The 21,031-nt window shown below is 34.0% G+C and overlaps 3 protein-coding genes across 3 annotated transcripts; all 3 read left to right on the plus strand.

Moving 5' to 3' along the window:
• Positions 1 to 1,213: 1,213 nt before the first annotated feature.
• On the plus strand, positions 1,214 to 3,580 carry LOC114718916 (receptor-like protein 38). Its single transcript, XM_028904355.1, has 3 exons — positions 1,214 to 1,652; positions 2,662 to 2,904; positions 3,018 to 3,580. Exons 1-3 carry the CDS (start codon positions 1,214 to 1,216, stop codon positions 3,578 to 3,580), a joined length of 1,245 nt encoding a protein of 414 aa, XP_028760188.1.
• A 9,798-nt stretch (positions 3,581 to 13,378) lies between these two features.
• On the plus strand, positions 13,379 to 14,347 carry LOC114718917 (receptor-like protein EIX2). The gene has a single exon (XM_028904356.1). It carries the CDS (start codon positions 13,379 to 13,381, stop codon positions 14,345 to 14,347), a length of 969 nt encoding a protein of 322 aa, XP_028760189.1.
• Positions 14,348 to 16,784: 2,437 nt separating this feature from the next.
• LOC114718918 (receptor-like protein EIX1) lies at positions 16,785 to 19,154 on the plus strand. Its single transcript, XM_028904357.1, has 4 exons — positions 16,785 to 17,058; positions 17,147 to 17,495; positions 17,851 to 18,085; positions 19,086 to 19,154. Exons 1-4 carry the CDS (start codon positions 16,785 to 16,787, stop codon positions 19,152 to 19,154), a joined length of 927 nt encoding a protein of 308 aa, XP_028760190.1.
• Positions 19,155 to 21,031: the final 1,877 nt, after the last annotated feature.

The raw sequence follows: 21,031 nt of genomic DNA on the forward strand, positions 1-21,031 counted from the left end.
AACATTTAATATGTACAACTACTACAAGAACTATTTTTTTAAGAAAAATAGATAAACATGAAAGAAGGAGTGAATTGAAATATTATATTTAAAATTAAATTAATTCTTATGTTAAGTATCAAGCGTAGTAGATAGCAAGAAACTTCTGATGTATGGTGTTCCATGTGATTGCTCTGTTCCATTTTGGTTTATGCCGTTTGGAATAACAGAGTCATGCCTTGGTTATTGAGGCAGAGTCATTTGCCTGTTTCTGCAGTGCGAGGGGCATTAATATCACTATTGAATGGTATAAAAATTTTACATTCCCTACCCAATCTCTTCATGAAAAAAAAAAAAAAGTATTATGTTTCTAATAACACTCAGTATCCCATCCTAAAACACGATTGGCACACTAAAATATTTTTCGAGAGCACTCACTTTTTTAAAATAATTTTTGGCGGCACCATAAGTTGTTTTTTCAGTAACACCTAATATCCTAAAAATATAGTCAACATTCTCAAATATTTCTTTCAAGAGCACCCAGTATCTTAAGATAATTTTTGGCTCTAGTCAGCACCCTGAAAGATTTTTCTAGAAACATTTAGTATCTTAAAATAATTTTAGGTTTCAGTAACACAGTGTGCTAAGTGTATTTTTGGAACACTAACCACTATTAAAAAAATACTGTATAATATTGATTGTACCAAAAAAATTCATTCCAGTATACAGGGCATTACTGAAAAAATATTTTAAGATATATTATTAAAATTAATATAATTTAAAGAAATTATATGTATGTTTACACCGGAATATATGCATTTATACAAAATTCTAATTAGTATGCTTGTGGAGTGGGTTGTCTCCATTTTTATTTATTGCCATTAAATCACGTGTTGTCAGGAAAAAAACAGAGCGAAACACGTGGGACGGAGGAGGAAAGCTGTGGGAAAGGGAGGACCCAGGACAAACGGCGGCTAAGCCGATCAGTCTCCCTTTCCCACTTGCAACACGCCACACAATGCTTCACTTCTACCTTACCCATTATATTAGACATATTGCAACATTCGTAGTATAAGCCGCATGCTTCATAAATAATATTTTTTCCCCATAAAATTTAAAGGAGAATGAGGGGACGTGCAGCGGATATACCACGTAGTTTCTGATTTTCCAATATATATATGTACATGATGCAAAGACTTCTCACGTTGAGGCCACTATTCTCGAACTTACCACAATGGCTAGCTTCGCTTCACAAATTTCCTCTGTTTTGTTGTTTCTGCTATTTACAACAACATTCAACTGTGTGATCAGTTGCAATGAAAGTGATGAAAGGCTGCTTTTAATCTTCAAACAAGGAGTGGTTGATCCAAACAACCAACTCTCTTCTTGGACTACCGAAGAAGATTGCTGTTTATGGGAGGGAGTTCACTGCAACAACATGACCGGAAGAGTCACAGAGCTTTCTCTTTTCAATCATACATTGCGAGGTGACATTAATCTGTATGTGCTTCAACTTGAATTCCTCAACCACTTGGACCTGAGCCACAATGACTTCAAAACTGTGAGTATGCCACCATGCCAAATCTCCAAATCTCCCTTTGATGCTCACAAGTTTCACAACAAATCACTTGCTACTCCTTCCAATCACTCAGCTAATTTCTTTGTTGCTCTACGTTATCTTAACTTTTCATCTAATTTTGGTTTAGCCATAAATGACCTTCATTGGCTTTCTCAACTTTCTTCCCTAAAATATCTTGACCTTAGCTTAAGTTATATTAGAAGTGATACCAAATGGCTCCAGCACATAGCCATGCTTCCTTCACTCTCTGAGTTACACTTACGTGGACTCAGAGATTTTCCATCCCTTGATTATATAAATCTTATATCACTTGAAGTTCTTGATCTTTCTAATAATTATAGGATGAAGTCAAAGTTACCTGATTCATTTTTCAATATCACCCATCACATCTATCATCTTGACCTTAGCGGTTGTAGTTTTTATGGCCAACTACCAAAAGCCTTGCTCAATCTTCAGAAACTCAAGCATTTAGATTTGGACTCATAATCTCAAAGGGCCAATTTCAAATTGGATAGGTCAATATAAACGGTTGCAATACTTGGATATTTATGAAAATTTGTTCTATGGTGTAATTCCATCATCTCTTGGAAATATTTCTTCATTGTTCTACTTAGACTTGTCCTGCAATCGATTGAGTGGCAACCTTCCAGAAACCCTTGGACACCTCTATAACTTAAATCATTTAGGCATTGGACACAATTTCTTGGAGGGTGTTCTTACAGAAAATAATTTTTTGAATTTCTCAAGTCTAACATCATTGAGCTTTGGTTCAACAAATTTGAAATTTGACATTGGTCCTAAATGGGTCCCACCATTTCAAGTTGAGCATTTGGATATGAGTAACACAAGAATAGGTCCTAATGTTCTAACATGGCTATATACACAGTGGTCTCTAAGATATCTAGACATTTCTGCTTTAGAAATTTCAAAAATTGATGCAGACGTATTTTGGAGCTTCATTGTAGGATTGGACTATGTTGATGTCTCAAACAACTTGATTAGTCAAGACGTATCCCATATCACATTATCATCAAATATCTCTTACTTTTACGCATCTCATAACTCATTGATAGGATCTATTTTCTCATTATTGTGCCATTTAGAGAGTAACAGGGATAGCAAGTTGGTTGACTTGGACTTATCGTATAATCACTTGAGAGGAGCACTTCCTGATTGTAGGGCCAATTGGAAACAATTAAGATTCCTTAATTTGGGAAGTAATATGCTAACAGGTAAAGTTCCACCCTCAATGGCTTCGTTAATGGATCTTCTGCAGCTGGACTTGAGCCATAATAGCTTCTTTGGCAAATTTTCATTGGACTTGTCAAACTGGACAAATTTGGAATGTCTCAATTTGGAGGGAAATAAATTTTCTGGAACTTTGCCAAATACCATTAAACAAAGATTATACGTTATCAAATTGAGGGGAAACCAATTTATAGGCAATATTTCACCACAGTTATGGAACCTTACTGGTTTGACAATATTGATCTTGCTGATAATAATCTTTCAGGAGCTATACCACATTGCCTATATAACATTATGCAGCCGATCATGCAATATTATGCGATACATGGAATAAAAGTCTTTGCTAAAGGAAGAGAATTGTATTACAAGTACTTTTCAGAGGTGCATAGCATCGATCTTTCCACTAACAGTTTGTCCGGAGAAATTCCTAAGGAGTTGTTTAACTTAGTTCAGCTGTGGTCCTTAAATTTGTCTCGAAACCATTTCATTGGGAAGATTCCCGAGGAAATTGGTGGCATGAAAGACTTGGAATCTCTTGATCTCAGCTACAATAAGCTTTCTGGAGAAATTCCTTCAACAATCTCTAATTTGTCTTTTCTTAGTCATTTGAACCTATCATACAACGATTTCACTGGACAAGTTCCATTGGGAACCCAAATTCAGAGTTTCAACCCATGGGGTTTTGTTGGAAATGATCTTTGTGGGGATCCTCTTCCAAAGAAGTGCTACAAGAAAGAAGCTTCTAATCACTCAAAACCAGCCGAAGGAAAATGAAGATGATGAGTTTCTGAAGCCATTTTATCTCGGGATGGGAGTAGGATTTGCAACAGGCTTCTGGGGAGTTTGTGGTTCTCTCTTCCTCATCAGAGCATGGAGACACAAATTTTTTCATTTGTTTCATCTTCTGGTGGATCGACTTTATGTTATCGCGGCCCTCAAGTTGAAAAAATCTTCCAATGAATATTAAATTACATGCAGATTGCTGTTGAGGTAATTAACCGATCTGAGATCATCTACTTTTTTTCAAATAAGGTTTTATTTTCCTTTTCGCTTTCTTCTTGCCACAAAACAAATTCAGTTCTTAACACATTCCCTTTATTTTTCGATATGTTTTCTGTAAGGGATACAAGCGCAGCAGCAAGGATATTCCGGTACAATATTTATTTATTTTTACCGGATCTATAAAGAAAAAACCCCAGGTCATCCGCTCTCTCTCATCTTAGCAACCTATGCACCTCTTCCACCTCTGAAGCTACTGAACTCCTTCCTCTAGCTTTGAATTACCTGTCAGTTGAATTACACGTCTAATCGCTACATGCTATATTCCAATGACTTCCTCTTAAATTCATTCAAATCTCATATTTTGTTTCAGAGAATAGAGAGGTTTGCTGCAGCCATACATGGTCCGAGCTCTCTAATGTTTCCTAAAGATTGTCATATCTCTACTTTGTAGTAAAATAGTTACCAGAGTATCTGTGTGTTTTGTCATGTCTCAGAAAAGCCTTTTGTTTAATGGTATGCTTTTGGAATTGATAAAGCATTTTCGATGTTGAAGATATCAAAAATTGAAACTTGCAACACAGTGAATCACCATAAAGCAGCTGGCTAAGAGGATCTGTTTCGACACTTGAGATGCTCTGTTCCATTGTGTTCGAAATAACAGAGTCATGCCTTGGTTAGGTTACATAATCAAATAATATAATCTCTCCACTACTAAGCATAATAAACATTAGATAACAAAGTTGGCTCAAATAAGATGCCTTGGTTTGGGTTTCTAAACTACACTCACAATGAATTATTGGGGCGCAATGACTTGCTTTTTTAATTATTATCTATATTCTTACTTTACAACAAGCGACTGTAATTCCCATACAGTTAAAATTGTAACAATCAAGAATTAAGAATGTGGGTTTGTAAATGAATATCGGTGAGACGGGCCAAAAAGAAGATACATATACTACCTCCGATTCTAATTAGAAGATTCAATTTATGGTGCAATTTGAACCACAAAATGAATCTTATAATTCGAATTTAAGGAAGTAATTTGAGAAGCTCCTCCGTGTGTGTTCCATCAGTCAATGAGCACATATTATGATTGGATTTGATTTGGTATGAGGAGGGAATTTATTTATGTAATATAAAAATTGCATAATTCAGAGGTTCTTTAGCTTTTTTTCCCCTTAATAATTAGATTAAGTATATATACATATAGAATGAAGGAAATTATACTGATAAAGAATTGGTCTAATAATAATATAAGGTCTCGCTAAATTTCTTTGGGTCTCGAGTTCAAATCCTAGAAGAAACACCTTTTTAAGGAGGGGAAACCTAATTATTAATTACTAATGATAATGAATGAAACACCATATTGTTTAGTTGTTGTGTGTTCCACGATTTAATTAAATTTTTAGTATTTTTCAGCAATTTTTAACATTAACTTCATCAATGCAACTTTTGAATGACTTTTCGCAAGCCTGCCATTGCTTTTCAATTATTTTACAATTTTTGTGTTTCAGCGTAGGCTTTTGCTATTAAAGATGTGTTTAATACTAATTCCGGTTCTTAATATAAAAGCTAGATAACTAATTAGAGGATATTAAAAAAATTAGTTAAGTTGTTTATTTGTCACAAATATATATTGGTCTCCCTAAATTATCATATTTAATCATGTACATTGGATAATTGAGATTATCCCTTGGTGAAAACTTTTTATAATTAATAAGGATATTTTGGAAAAAAATAAAGAACAAAGTGAATTGATTTTGATGTATGGGTATATCCAATTTCCTAACTAGTTTTTATATTGAAGAGGAGAGTAGTATTTGGGCACCCCAGAAAGAGGAAGTCGTCAAATACTTTCCTTCATTTTTAACTTTTCTTAAGAGTCTTAAGTTCCCATTGCTTTTTATTAATCACTTTTCTCAATAAATTTATATACACTCCATACCAAGTAATAATTCAGTAGAACTTTGGAAACAGAGACATGTTGATCAACTTTAAGGACCTTCCCAGCAATTTTTAACAATAACTTTAATTTAGCTTTTGAATGACTTTTTCTCAAAGGAACGAAGCTGCTGTTGCTTTTCAATAACCGCGTAAACAGGTTAGAAAATAAAGGCATAAAGAGAGAAGGAAAGTAAATTACATGCTAGTGGAAAACATTTGACGACCTCCACTTAGTGCTAAGCCCAAATATTAAACATTATTAACATCAATACCATGTGATAAGAGAGGCCACAACATATGAGACCCTAGATGACGTGGCTTAATATCGTGATGAATTGTCATCACGTGGCCCATTGTTTAGATATAGATATACACACACACACCTATGTATATATACTGATAAAAGTGATTAATCGAAGGGAACTCAAGACTCCTGAGAAAAGTTAATTCAACAATTTGATTATTTTTGTGTTTAGGTATAGGTTCTTGTTATTAAAGATATTGTTTACGTTTAATATTTGATCACAGCACAAAGTGGGAACTCATCTTATACCATCCCACTGGGATGATGAATTAGGTTTTTTCCACCACTGTGTAATTTACTTTCCTTTTCTTTTTTCCTTTGTCTTTTAATCTTTTTAGAAAATTTTTTTGATCAGCTTTTTAGAAAATTAAAACCAAGGACGTATGGGACATGATATTTATTTTTACAAAAGGAATATAATATTAATTGAGAAGGATCATACAAATTATAATTATTTAGAATATATAAATTTAAAAATACTAAAATGCTACTAACCAATCTTTTTACGTTCCCTTCTACCTTCAGAATTTTTTTAACAAAATAAAACTAAAAAACTAAAACTGCCTATAGCGTAACTATATCTTTAATTTTTTTAGAAAAAAAGCTTTTATTTTCCACAGTGGACGTTATTCTTGCTGATATCAACTCTTTCCTTACGATAAATTCTTTTCTCCACTTTGGGAGGGCGTATGTACTTCTACTCAATTTTTATATCCAGACTTTGTTATTTTCTAAAGTTATTTCTTTTTTTTAAAAAAAAATTAGGTGTAATTAAACTCAATTTTTAGGCCGTACTTAAACATTTGCAATTTGTTTTTTTGTCCGCGTAATAGCAATAACTCCCCAGAAATCAAACTTATGATGCTTGAACGGGGGGGAAAAACTTATGATGCAAAAGTAATGAATATTTATTCCAAGAGCACATATATAATGAGTTAATTTTTTCATTTCATAGCTAAAAAAATAAAACTAATTATTTTTTCAATAAATAAATATTCGACTTACGTTTGAATAATTTGCAAAAATTGTCGTTTTGAAATTAAAAAAAAAATGCCCCCAAACTGTTGATGAATTTCAAGATATATATGATTGTGTGCAGTGTAACACCTTGTTGTTGATGTTGTTAATAAAAATATGAACTGATCATAAAAGTTCTAACTAACAATTTATAGTAATTTTAAAAGCTAAAAGTTGTATTCACATATAGCCTCTAAGTGAATGGTCTATTTATATTATATGTCATGGGAAAAAAATCTTTAATTTGTTGTTTAAGCAACTTTTAATTTTTGAAGGGTTCAAATGATTTGGATGTGGAAATTGAAAAAGATTAGTTGTGAAAATGAATTTATTAATGTTTCAACTTTTCTTTGAAAAGATGGGAAGACTTGGAAGTATTAAAAGGCGTCAGTATAAAAAAGATGTGGTTACAGAATTTTTTGGGCATTTAAATATTTGTTTATTTTGATTTTTCCAATATTTTTGAAGCAGCAATTTGTTTGCAGTAATTGTCACAACTTATAAACATCCTGATCTTGTAAATAAAGGCTTAATTGAGTTCATTCTACCCAAGCAAATCAGGATGACAGTTTCATTTTGCAACCTTCCTTTGTTTTGTTATTTCAACATATAATATGACTTGAATTAGAGAGGTATGACTTTAATTTGTGGTGTGTCTGGAGCAAAATTTTGTCCAATTTCTTGTACATAAATATCAAACTACAGCGCATAAATAGTTGTTCAAATTTCGATGATCTCACTTAAGTTATCCATTTCTGGAGTAAAACGAAAATAAATAAAATTAATTCACTTTCACTTCAATATGTGTCTGTATATATGCCCCTTTCAGTAATTAATAAAAATAGAAAATATAATAATTAAGCTCCATGCCATTCATGGAGCCCGTGCAGGATTTGTTTTGTTTGCAAGCATTTTAAAATTTAAAAAAAAAAATCACTAAGCTATTGGACTTCACAATGAAAATCATGCGATTATAAATTTTTAAGCATTTAAATTTTTGTTTATTACTTCAAATTTTCCAGTATATATAGGTATATCATTTATAGGCTTCATTAGGTCATTATACTCATTACTCAAACTTCCCACAATGGCGTGCTTCGCTTCACAAATATCTTTTCTTTTGTTGTTTCTGTTATTTCCTACAACATTAAACAGGACGATCAGTTGGAATGAAAATGATCGAAGTCTGCTTTTCATCATCAAACAAGAAGTGGTTGATCCAACCAACCAACTCTCATCATGGTTGAATATCAACAACAAATTTTCCTCGAGGTAATAAATTAGCTGCCCTGATTTTTTAACCATTGTTATTATTTTAATGAAATTTCATTTTCCTTTTTCCATCGCATCCTTTTCTACTTACCAAAACAATTTATTCTTAGCTGATTTTATTCTATCGTGTTTATTTTTCAATATGGGATGCAAGTGAAATAGCTATCACTACTCTAATCGTTCCTCTCATTCAAATATTGAGTTATGATTCAAGCAATAAGCTGAGGAGTGCTGTTACGCGTGTCTAGGACTCAGATGTTGCCTATTGAATGACCTTTTGTTATTTTAAATTTAGTGAATTGTGGGAAGAGAATATGTTCATATAATAGTTGTTAGTGAGTATTGTATGTGTGTCTCATATTGTTAAGAAACTTCTGATAAATAGTGTTTCATGTGGATTGCTCTGTTTGACATACTTGAGATGCTCTGTTTCATGTTGGGTTATTCTGTACGAAATAACAGAGTCATTAACAGATAATAGGGTTTGAGAGATCCCTTAATTACACTTGAACTCTTGTATTGATTAGTTTTTGGACTTGGCCGTTCTACATTATAATCGGTCCCACTATTAAACAATGTAGCATAACAGTGCACTGTTTTTTTTTTTTTTTGGTAAAAGTAATTAATTTTGTAGTTAACAAGTAGGCGTAGCTATCAACTGGTCAAAATGAGTAATGAAAAACAAAACTTGAGATATATTCCCTACCTAATCTCTTCTTGAACGGGAAAATCGGTAAAAAAATTACATTATTAGCATTTCCTATAATTTATTAAACCTCTAAGATTGATTGCTCCAATTACATGGCACAATTACTTGCTTGTTTGGGCACTGTAAGGGAGATTAATATCAATATAAAACACAAATTTTAATATTCCCTTCCTAATCTCTCCTTGAAAACAAAAATTAGCAATTAGCGTTGTATTGGTCAATCTTATTTCCTACACAATCTGATGAGCGCCGACTGTAGATATAAGAGGAGAATGACATTTTTATGGGATTATATTTATAACTGGTTCTTAGTGCAGATTTAAAACTAAGATTTTGTGATTTACAATTGAACGTGTCTAAATTTGGGCGTAATTGGAGAATCTAATATGGTGTTTGCAGTATAAAAATTGGCCCAAAAAAAGAAATGGCTTCTTAGTTGAGACTTTTGTTTAGTTTTAGTCCGCAGTAAATTGGTCCAAGTTTTTGAACCCAAAACAAAAAAAAAAATTTTAAAAGTTTTTTTTAAAGTTTTTAACCTCTTATAAACTTGAAAAAACTAATTGTTCACTTTGATCCCTATATATACATATATATATATATATATAAATATATATATCACATAAAGACCAGGTTGTGTTCATTCTACTCAAATCAGCCATGATGGTCAGCTTCACTTCAACAACGTTCGATAGAGGCATAGTAAAACAAACAATGCGATTCGTTGCAACGAGAATGATCAAGGACCACTCTTGATCTTCCAACAAGGAGTGGTGGATCCTTTAAACAGACTCTCTTCATGGACTAGTCATGAAGATTGTTGTTTCTGGTCCGGAGTTCTGTGTGATGTCATTGGCAGAGTTGCAGAGCCATAATCGATTTGACTCCGTGGGTATTCCTCAACGCCATGTCTGCAAATCTTTTACTCTGCTTCAACCAGATCTTTCACATAATTATCACTTGCGAATAAATGATTCTTTAGGGACAAATCCCTTTAGGGACTCAAAATCAGAGTTTTGATTCTTGGTGTTTTGTTGGCAATCTTCAACTTTGTGGAGACCCTCTTTCAAGCAAGTGTAACAAGAAAGAAGTTCACAAGTTAAAGGCGGTCGAAGAAAATGAAGATGACACCTTTCTCAAGTCATTGCATCTTGGGATGGGAGTTGGATTCGCAGCAGGCTTCTGGGGAGTTTGTGGTTTTCTCTCTCTCATTAGAGCATGCAGACATAGATTTTTCCGATTATTTGACAGTTTGGTTCATCAACTTTATGTCAATGTGGCCCTGACGCTTTTTCGGTCGAATATTTGGGACAAATTAAGTTGCTACTGAGTTAATGGATTAACTATCATATATTTCAAAAACAAAGTCGTCTCTCTCATTTATTTGCATGAAAGTTTATCTTCTTTTAGTTAAACAAATTTAGTTCTTAACTGGTTTTTTCTTATTTTCTTTATTGATCGATATGTTTTGTCTTTGGGACGCAACTGTAGTATGAAGCAGTGGGTGCAACGCTTTGAAGACTGATCTATATATCTACAACTTTTCCAGTGCCTTTGTCCCAAATTCAAGTCTCATATATATTCTGCTTCGGGGAATTATAGCCAGGAAGCTTTGCTGCAGTTACCCTTGGCTAAGAGCTTTAATGTTTCCTTCTAATTAATGCCATTTCTTTATCTTAAATTTAGTGAAATAGTGACAAAATAAGAGTTTGTAATAATGGTTTATTAGAACATCTGTGACTGTGTGTACTTATGCCAGTTTCTTTTTCAATGGAATTGCTGATAAGGATTACTTCAAAGTTCAACATGAGGCCAGAATTGCTGATAAGAGAGACTTGGATATGATTATTAGTAATAATTAACGCTCCAGTTAATTCACAAGCTGCTGAAATCTATATTAATCCTCCGGTTTCTTCTGTTCGTCGTCACTCTGATTGACTTGTTTGGTGTGTGTTTCGAAACAAGCGGCATAGGAGTGTGTGGCACAGAATAGTTAGTGGTGAATTGTGAGAAGAGAACATGTTGTAATAATGGTCACTAGTGTGCGTCTGGTCCAGTCAGCACCCTGAAAGATTTTTCTAGAAACATTCAATATCTTAAAATAATTTTAGGTTTTAGTAACACTGTGCTAAGTATATTTTTGGGATACTAAGTATTACTAAAAAAATATTGTAGAATATTGAGTGTACCAAAAAAAAATGATTTCAGAATACAGGGTATTACTGAAAAAATATTTTAAGATATATTATTAAAATTAATATAATTTAAAGAAATTATATGTAGTTTTACACCGGAAAAAATTATATATTCATACAAAATTCTAATTAGTATGCTTGACCTTGTAGAGTGGATTGTCTCTTTTACGCTATTAAATCACGTGTTGTCGACGAAAAAAAAACAAAAGAAGGCGAAACACGTGGGACGGAGGAGGGAGCCTGTGGGAAAGGGAGGACCAAAGACAAACGGCGGTTAAGCCGATCAGTCTCCCTTTCCCACTTGCAACACGCCACTCAATGCTTCACTTCTCCCTTACCCATCGTATTAGACATATTGCAAAATTCATAGTATAAGATTCATGCTTTATAAATAATATTTTTTTTTCATAAAATTTAAAGGAGAATGAGAGGACTTGCAGCAGATTTACCACGTAGTTTCTGATTTTCCAATATATATATATATATATATGATGCAAAGACTTCTCAGGCCACTATGCTCCAACTTACCACAATGGCTAGCTTCGCTTAACAAATTTCCTCTGTTTTGTTGTTTCTGCTATTTACAACAACATTCAACAGTGTGATCAGTTGCAATGAAAGTGATGAAAGGCTGCTTTTAATCTTCAAACAAGGAGTGGTTGATCCAAACAACCAACTCTCTTCTTAGACTACCGAAGAAGATTGCTGTTTATGGGAGGGAGTTCACTGCAACATGACCGGAAGAGTCACAGAGCTTTCTCTTTTCAATCATACATTGCGAGGTGACATTAATCTGTGTGTGCTTCAACTTGAATTCCTCAACCACTTGGACCTGAGCCACAATGACTTCAAAACTGTGAGTATGCCACCATGCCAAATCTCCAAATCTCCTTTTGATGCTCACAAATCTCACAACCAATCACTTCCTACTCTTTCCAATCACTCAGCAAGTTTCTCTGTTGCTTTGCGTTATCTTGACTTGTCATATAATTATGGTTTAGTCATAAATGACCTTCATTGGCTTTCCCAACTTTCTTCCTTAAAATATCTTGACCTGAGTCGCAGTTACATTGGAAATGATACCAAATGGCTCCAACATATAGCCATGCTTCCTTCACTTTCTGAGTTACGCTTGTGGGATTGTCGACTCAGATTTTCCTTCCCTTGATTATGCCAATTTTACGTCACTTGAAGTTCTTGATCTTTCTAATAATAATTATATGGTGAAGTCAAAGTTACCTGATTCATTTTTTAATATCACCTATCGCATCTATTATCTTGACCTTACTTATTGCAATCTCTATGGCCAATTAACAAAGTCCTTGCTCCATCTTCAGAACCTCAAGTATTTAGATTTGAGATATAATAATCTCAACGGATCAATTCCAGACTGGTTAGGCCAATATGAGCGGTTACAATACTTGGATATTGGAAGTAATTTGTTTTATGGTGTAATTCCATCATCTCTTGGAAATATTTCTTCCCTGCTCCACTTAGGCTTGTCCAACAATCAATTGAACGGCAATCTTCCAGAAACCTTGGGACAACTTCATAGCTTAAATCAATTAGACATTGGGCACAATTTCTTGGTTGGTGTTCTTACAGAAAAGACTTTTTCAAATTTCTCAAATTTAACATGATTGGGTTTAAGTTCAACGAGTTTTAAATTTGACATTGATCCTAAATGGGTCCCACCATTTCAACTCGAGACATTGCATTTGGGTAACACAAGCATCGGTCCTAATGTTCCGTCATGGATATATACGCAAAGGTCTTTAACAGATCTAGATATTTCTAGATCAGGGATTTCAAAAATTGATGCGGACATATTTTGGAGCTTTGTACTAGGGATAGATTCTGTTGATATCTCAAGCAACTTGATTAGCGATGACATCTCCAATGTCACACTATCAGCAAATATCTTTGCCTTAGATGCATCTCATAATTCTTTGTCGGGATCCATTTTCTCGTTATTGTGCCAACTAGAGAGTAGCGGAGAAAGCCAGTTGTCTTCTTTGGACTTATCAAATAATCATTTGAGCGGAGCACTTCCTGATTGTTGGGCCAATTGGAAACAATTACGGTACCTTTTTTTGGGGAGTAATAAGCTAACAGGTAAAGTTCCTCCCTCAATGGCTTCATTAGTGAACCTCGTGCAGCTGGATTTGAGCCATAATAATTTCTTTGGAAAATTTTCATTGGAATTGTCAAACTGGACAAATTTGGAATGCCTCAATTTAGAGGGAAATAAATTCTCTGGAACTTTGCCAAATACCATGCAACAAAATTTACATGTCATCAAATTGAGGGGAAACCGATTCATAGGCAATATTCCATCGCAGTTATGTAACCTCACCTGCTTGACAATATTGGAACTAGCTGAGAATAATCTTTCAGGACATATACCACATTGCCTATACAAAATCATGCGGCCGATTATGGAATTTTATCCTATATATGAAATAGCAGTCTTTGCTAAAGGAAGAGAATTGGATTACAAGAAATTTTTACTTGTGCACAGCATTGATCTTTCCACTAACAATTTGTCTGGAGAAATTCCTAAGGAATTGTTTAACTTAGTTCAGCTGTGGTCCTTAAACTTATCTCGAAACCATTTGATTGGGAAGATTCCCAAAGAAATTGGTGGCATGAAAGGATTAGAATCCCTTGATCTCAGCTACAATAAGCTTTCTGGAGAAATTCCTTGGACCATCTCTAATTTGTCTTTTTTTGATTATTTGAACCTCTCATACAACAATTTCACTGGACAAATCCCATTAGGAACCCAAATTCAGAGTTTCGACCCATGGAGTTTTATTGGCAATCATGAACTTTGTGGAGATCCTCTTCCAAAGAACTGCTACAAGCAAGAAGCTTCTAATGACTCAAAGCCAGCTGAAGGAAACGAAGATGATGACTTTCTGAAGTCATTATATCTTGGGATGGGAGTGGGATTTGCAGCAGGTTTTTGGGGGTTCTGCGGTTCTCTCTTCCTCGTCAGAGCATGGAGACACAAATTTTTTCAACTGTTTCATCTTCTGGTGGATCGACTTTATGTTATCGTGGCGCTCAAGTTGAAAAAAGCTTTCAATGAATATTAAAATTACAAGCAGATTGCTGTTCAGGTAATTAACCGATCTCAGATCATGTACTATTTTAAATAAGGTTTCATTTTCCTTTTCATCTTCTTGTCGCCAAACAAATTCATTTCTTAACACTTTCGATTTATTGTTGGATATGTTTTCTGTACGGGATACGAGCGCAGCAGCAAGCATATTCCGGTACAACATTTTTCGAACACCAGTTAATTCTTTTGTATCAGATGCTACGTCCTATTCCAACGACTTCCACTTAAATTCATTCAAATCTCATATTTTGTTTCAGGGAATTGAGAGGCTATACGTACATGGCCCAAGGTCTCTAATGTTTGCTACTGATTAGTCATCATATGATCTCTGTTTGTAGTAATATTTATCAGAATATATGTGTCTCTTGTCATGTATCAGAAAAGCCTTTTGTTGAATATCGTTGTACTTTAAAACTTTGATTATTTTCTCTTTCAATAATGAAAAGTTCAAGTATGCTTTTGGATCGGAATTGAAAATTAATAATCTCTGTATCTGAGTTAACACTCCACATATGGAAGAGCATATGGAGGATATATAGCACGCTCCCGACAGCTCAAGTCACAGTTTGAGAGAACTTGGTGGTATGAGTAAATACAGTTATTAATTTGACTTGATTATTATTCACTCATTCCTTAATTAATTTATTTAACAAATCAACAGTGCACTAAACAATTCATTTATAAATGAATATGTGACTCCATAGGTAGAAATTCATTTCCTTACACTGCATTGCAGGGTTGTGTATATTTTTGTTGCAAAATGATGATTAATTATAGACACTGTATATTTTTATTATCACTTCATGCGTTGATTTTTGAAACCCAAGACAACAGCGTTTACAATTTATGTTTGAAAAATTGGCAATATCTCGGAAAGATGGGAAGACTTGGAAGTCTTGACCATAAAAAATACATGCATTTTTTAAGCAATACTTCATTATCTTTTAAATTTCCGCTCACGCGTTTGGAAGTGGAAGCCATTTGAATAGGAAAGGAGAAAAAGCAATTAACAATTTCTTATAAGAATTGTACATGAACTTTATTATTTTCCGGTCATACTGAAATCTTGTCCAATTTCTTATACATGATAATCAAAAAACTTCGGCACACAAATTTTTATTCAAATTTCAAAGAGCTCATTGAATTATTTATTCATTTCTAGAGTAAAAGAAAAATAAAAATAATTAATTCAAATATCGAGTTCTGCTTCGCATACATCGTTTATATTTCAAATGATTAAAATTAAAAATTTGTATGCAAACACAGACACAGACACAAAAATTGAGCAGTGTAACCAGAAGAACAATTAATAAACTCAACACTAACGAGATTGGGTCTAACGGAAGAGGTTAATCCCTCACAACGTGACGAACTAAGGTTCGAATCTTCACTAGAAGAAGTACTCACATTTAGTGCCGATAGTCTTTCAACTAGGATTGCCTTCAATAGGTATGCTTTAGCCAACAAAAAAAATAATAATAAACTCAACTAGTCATATAAGAGTAAGACTACTTGGTTTTGAAATATATTAGATATAGATATAATATTGATGAACCCTAAGGAAACAGGCAAAGGAAACAGTTCAAGATCAGAGGATCCGACGACGTTCTGTTTGACATTTAAGTTTCTCTTCCATTACGCTTTATACTGTTTGAAGTAACAGAGCCATCAATGATATGTGTACTGCATGCCTTGGTTAGGTTACGACTTGCGTATTGGAATAACTCAGTTATTGAATAACAAAAATTAATTAAATTATTACCAGTACCTAAGTTCCCTGGAGGATGGCCATTGCTTCTCATATGAGCCTTGATTTTTGGGGAACCAGACCCATCGAAGAACTTGAACTTAGCCTTAGGTCACATTAGTTCATTTTAATTGATGTTTGACGAAATTGGCAATATCTCTTTCATCAAAGCAAACAGAGAAGGATGATAAGAGAAAACATAAGCTCCTCTGTGGGTTCCTTTCAATAATGACTGACTTTACTGAAATTGAGTGTCATTTGGGAGGAAAGACTTACTTTAAGCATAAAAAGATAAAAGCGGCAGGCAAGGACGTCGAAACTGCTGATTTTTCTTTTTACCTTTTTGGGGGTTTGAGGGTGGCGGGGGCATACATCTAATGTTTCCACAAATTCATATGTTGTTGAACTGTTTTTCCCTAAGAAAGTGTCATTTATGTTAATAGGAAGCCAATGTGGATGGAAATAAAAGGACGTAAATGACAAAACGGATCATATATTATATATATGTAATAAATGCAACGTGCATGGTTATACTCTTCTTTAGGCATTCAAGTTTTCGTTTAATTCAGCTTTTCCAATATTTCTTTTGGCTTTCACTTTCAGAAATTATTATATATAGATACACACATACCATGATGATTTCATTCAACTCAAGTTAAACATGATGGCGAGTTTCACTTCGCAAGTTTCATTTGTTTTGCCCTTTCTGCTATTTGCAGCAACATTCGACGGAAACAAATGTGGCACAAACAGTTCAATTCGTTGCAACAATAATGATCAAAGACTCCTTTTGATCTTCAGGGAAGGAGCTGTAGATCCTTCAAACAAACTCACCTCATGGGCTGGTGAAGAAGATTGCTGTTCATGGGTTGGAGTTCTCTGTAACAACGACACAGGCAGAGTCACAGGGCTTCATCTTGCTGGCCAAGGATTACGAGGTGAGATTAATCTGTGTTTGCTTCAACTTGAATTCCTCAGCAGCTTGGACTTATTTCACAATAATTTTACTACTGAGTACTCCATCAGCCAAATTCTTTGCTGCTCTAAAATACCTTGACTTTGCAATGAATCCAGAGTTGACCATAAATGATCTTCATTGGCTTTATCAACTTTCTTCCTTAGAATATCTTGACCTGAGTTACATTGATATTGGAAATGAAAGCAAATGGCTCCGCTATATGGATATGCTTCCTTCACTATCCGAGTTACACTTGAGAGGTTGTGGTCTGAGAGATTATCCATTCCTCAACCATGTCAATTTTACAAAGCTTGTAAGTCTTGATCTTTCTATCAACCCTTTACATAATTCGTTCTTTAATTTCACAAGAGATATCTTTGATCTTGACCTCAGCAGAAACAACTTGCATGGGCAAGTGTCAGTAGCCTCGTTTAAGCTTCGACAATTGAGCAGTTTAAGGCTGAACCATAATAAGCCTAACGGATCAATTCCAGACTGGTTAGGCCAGAATGAAAATTCGACGGAATTTGATATCTCTAATAATTTGTTTTCTAGTTCAATTCCATCATTTATTTGGAAACATTTCTTCCTTGGATTACTTAGATATGTCCTGCAATCAACTGAGTGGCAATCTTCCAATAAGCCTTGGGCAACTCAATGACCTACTTAAATTATATATTGGAGGCAATTCCTTGGGCGGTGTTGTTTCAGAAAAGAATTTTGCTAGTCTCTCAAACTTGTTCCATTTAAACTTGTGTTCAAATGCTTTCAGATATGTTTTTGATCCTGATTGGATCCCACAATTTCAACTCAAGGATTTGGATATGGGTAAAACAAGCATAGGTCCTAATGTTCTAACATGGCTATATTGGCAGAGATCTCCACAATATCTAGACATTTCAAGATCAGGGATTTCAACAATTGATGCAAATGTATTTTGGAGCTTTTTAGCAGGAATTGATGTTGTTGATATCTCAAACAACTTGATTGGTGATGACATATCCAATGTCACACTGTCAACAAATATCTCTTACTTTTATGCATTTCATAACTCTGTTAGGATCTATTTTCTCATTATTCTGCCACGTAGACTATAATAGGGAGGCAAGCTGGTTGACTCGGACTATCATATAATCATTTGGGTGGAGAACTTCCTGATTGTTGGGCCAATTGGAAACAGTTAGAGTACTTTAAATTGGAGAGCAATAAGCTAACAAGTGAAATTCCTCCTTCATTGGCTTCATTGAATCTTCTATTGTTACATTTGAGTGATAATAGTTTCTTTGGAAAATTTTCATTGAACTTGTTAAATTGGACAGATTTGCAATACCTCATTTTAGATCAAAACAAATTTTTTGGAAGTTTGCCAAATCCGGTGGCGCAAAATTTGATAGTTATTATCTTCTTTTATGATACTTGATCTTGCTAATAATAACCTTTCTGCATCCATACCTCATTGCCTACACAACATCACAAATTCATATTATATCACATATAAGTCTAGTGAAATAATGCGCATATTTACTAAAGGAAGAGAATTAGACTACCAACATCGTCCTCCATCTTCTCCGTGTGTTATTATTGATGTTTCGGCTAACTGCTTGTCTGGAGAAATCCCTAAGGAATTGTTCAGTATCTATCCATTATGGTCTTTAAACTTCTCTAGAAACCATTTAAATGGAAAGATTGTCAAAGAAATTGGAGGCATGAAAAACTTAGAATCTCTTGATCTCAGCTATAATAGACTTTCTAGAGAAATTCCTTCAACAATCTCCAGTTTATCTTTTCTTGCTCATCTAAACATCTCATACAATAATTTTATGGGACGAATTCCACTGCGAACCCAAATTCAAAGTTTTGAGTCTTGGAGTTTTGTTGGCAACCATGCACTTTGTGGCGGTCCTCTTCCAAAGAAGTGGAACAAAAAAGAAGACACTCACGACTCAAAAAATGAAGACGACAACTTTCTAAAGTCATTGTATCTTCGTATGGGGGTTGGATTTGCAGTGGGCTTCTGGGGAATTAGTGGTTCTCTCTTCTTCATCAGAGCATGGAGACAGCTTTTTCGATGGTTAGATCACTTGGTAGATCAACTTTATGTCATCTGGGCCCTCTGTTTCAAAAGCTTAGCTGAGTATCAGTAACAAATATCCGTTGAGGTAATAAATTAGCTTCCTTGATTTTTCAAGTATTGTCATTATTTAAATTAGCTGCCTCTATTTAAAAAATTTTATTCTTTAGCTGATTATGTTATACCTTGTTTATTTCTCAATATGGTTTGTCGACGAGATGCAAGTGAAATAGCTATCACTACGGTCAAGGACTCTATGGTTGCCTAGTGAACGTCCTTTTGTTATGTTAAATTTAGAGAATTGTGAGAAGAGAACTTGCAATAATAGCTATTACTGTGCAAGTGCGTGTCATGTTGTCAAGAAACCTTTGATTAACAGTGTTCCACGTGATATGTATTGCACCAAGTAAAAAGATATTACATGCCTCTGTATTTAAAGATTTCAGGTGTAAGTGTAACAATTAAAACAGGGCATAATGTTGTAATCTGTAAGATTTATATGCATGTTGGCATACTGGATATTAATTTGGATGTTGAAGATATCAAAATTTGAAACTTGCAACAGAGTGAATTGCCATAAAGCAGCTGGCTTAGAGGATCTAATAATAACATTCTGTTTTGACACTTGAGATGATCTGTTCCATTGTGGTTTATACTGTTTGAAATAACAGAGTCATGCCTTGTTTAGGTTACATAATCAAGTAATCTCTTCACTAATAAACATTAAATAGCAAAGTTGGCTCAAATCAGTTGCCTTGGTTATGTTTTTAAACTACACCCACAATGAATCGTTGAGGCGCAATGACTTGCTTCTTTAATTATTATTTATATCCTTACTTTAAAACAAGAGACTGTAAATCCCATGTGGCCTAAATTGTAACAGTAGAGAATTAAGGATGTGGGTTTGTAAAGGAAGATTGGTGAGATGGGCAAGAAAGAAGCTACATATACTAACTATGGTCCTAATTATAAGATTCATTTTGTAGTATACTACAATGTGGATCTTATAATTAGGACATGAGGAAGTAATTAAGAAGCTTCTCCATCCATTAATGAGCACATACTATGATTGGATTTGATTTTATGTAGAGGGGATTCATTGATGTAATATCAAAATTACATAATTCAGAGGTTCTTTAGCTTGTTTCCCTTAATAATTAGTTCCATTATATACATAGGATGAAGGAAATTATACAACTAAATTTAGTCTTTAAAATAATTAAAGACATGAGACAAAAAGAACGAAGTAAATTACACGCTGAGGGGAAAATTCATCTTATTGGGTTGGTATCGTTGATGACTACCTTAACTTTTTTTAACCTATTATTAATTATTAATGGCGATGAATCAAACATCATATTGTTCGGTTGATGTGTGTTCCATGGTTTAATTAAATTTTTAGGATTTTTCCAGCAATTTTTAACATTAACTTCAATTTAACTTTTGAATGACTTTTCTCAAGAGTCAAGATGAGCTGCCTTTCCTTTTCAATTATTTTACAATTTTTATGCTTAGGTATGGGCTTTTGTTATTAAAGATTGTTTGTTTAATACTTTCTAATCCTCAATATAAGAGCTAGATAACTAATTTAAGGAGATTAAAGGAACTGGTTAAGTTGGTTATTTGTCACATATGTATATTGGCCTTGATAAGATAGGGTAAAAATATAACTAGATAATTGAGTTAAACTCTATAAATAGGGTTTTAGTGCATGGGTTAAGGGTGTGAGATAATGTAATCTTCACCATAAAAACAGGAGGTTAACTTGGGTCTCGCACCTCAAGAATCCTCATAGGTTATGGAGTTTGTTCATCACCCTTATGTAAGGGATGATTAGTGTTAACCCAAGTGGGTTACAATGATTGTATGAGCAAGTGCTCTA

This window comes from Neltuma alba, unplaced genomic scaffold (assembly GCF_004799145.2).
Source record: "Neltuma alba isolate B1F8T4 unplaced genomic scaffold, ASM479914v2 tig00011879_pilon, whole genome shotgun sequence".
Lineage (NCBI taxonomy): Eukaryota > Viridiplantae > Streptophyta > Magnoliopsida > Fabales > Fabaceae > Neltuma > Neltuma alba.

What these genes read in the sequence shown, in the direction of transcription:
- LOC114718916 (XM_028904355.1), top strand. Translation starts at nt 1,214, where the DNA reads ATGGCTAGCTTCGCTTCACAAATTTCCTCTGTTTTGTTGTTTCTGCTA. An exon ending in TAATTTCTTTGTTGCTCTAC is followed by an intron (nt 1,653 to 2,661) that starts GTTATCTTAACT and finishes TGTGCCATTTAG; the next exon opens with AGAGTAACAGGGATAGCAAG. An exon ending in AAACTGGACAAATTTGGAAT is followed by an intron (nt 2,905 to 3,017) that starts GTCTCAATTTGG and finishes ATTTCACCACAG; the next exon opens with TTATGGAACCTTACTGGTTT.
- LOC114718917 (XM_028904356.1), top strand. Translation starts at nt 13,379, where the DNA reads ATGGCTTCATTAGTGAACCTCGTGCAGCTGGATTTGAGCCATAATAAT.
- LOC114718918 (XM_028904357.1), top strand. Translation starts at nt 16,785, where the DNA reads ATGGCGAGTTTCACTTCGCAAGTTTCATTTGTTTTGCCCTTTCTGCTA. An exon ending in TGCTGGCCAAGGATTACGAG is followed by an intron (nt 17,059 to 17,146) that starts GTGAGATTAATC and finishes GTACTCCATCAG; the next exon opens with CCAAATTCTTTGCTGCTCTA. An exon ending in AACAACTTGCATGGGCAAGT is followed by an intron (nt 17,496 to 17,850) that starts GTCAGTAGCCTC and finishes AAATGCTTTCAG; the next exon opens with ATATGTTTTTGATCCTGATT.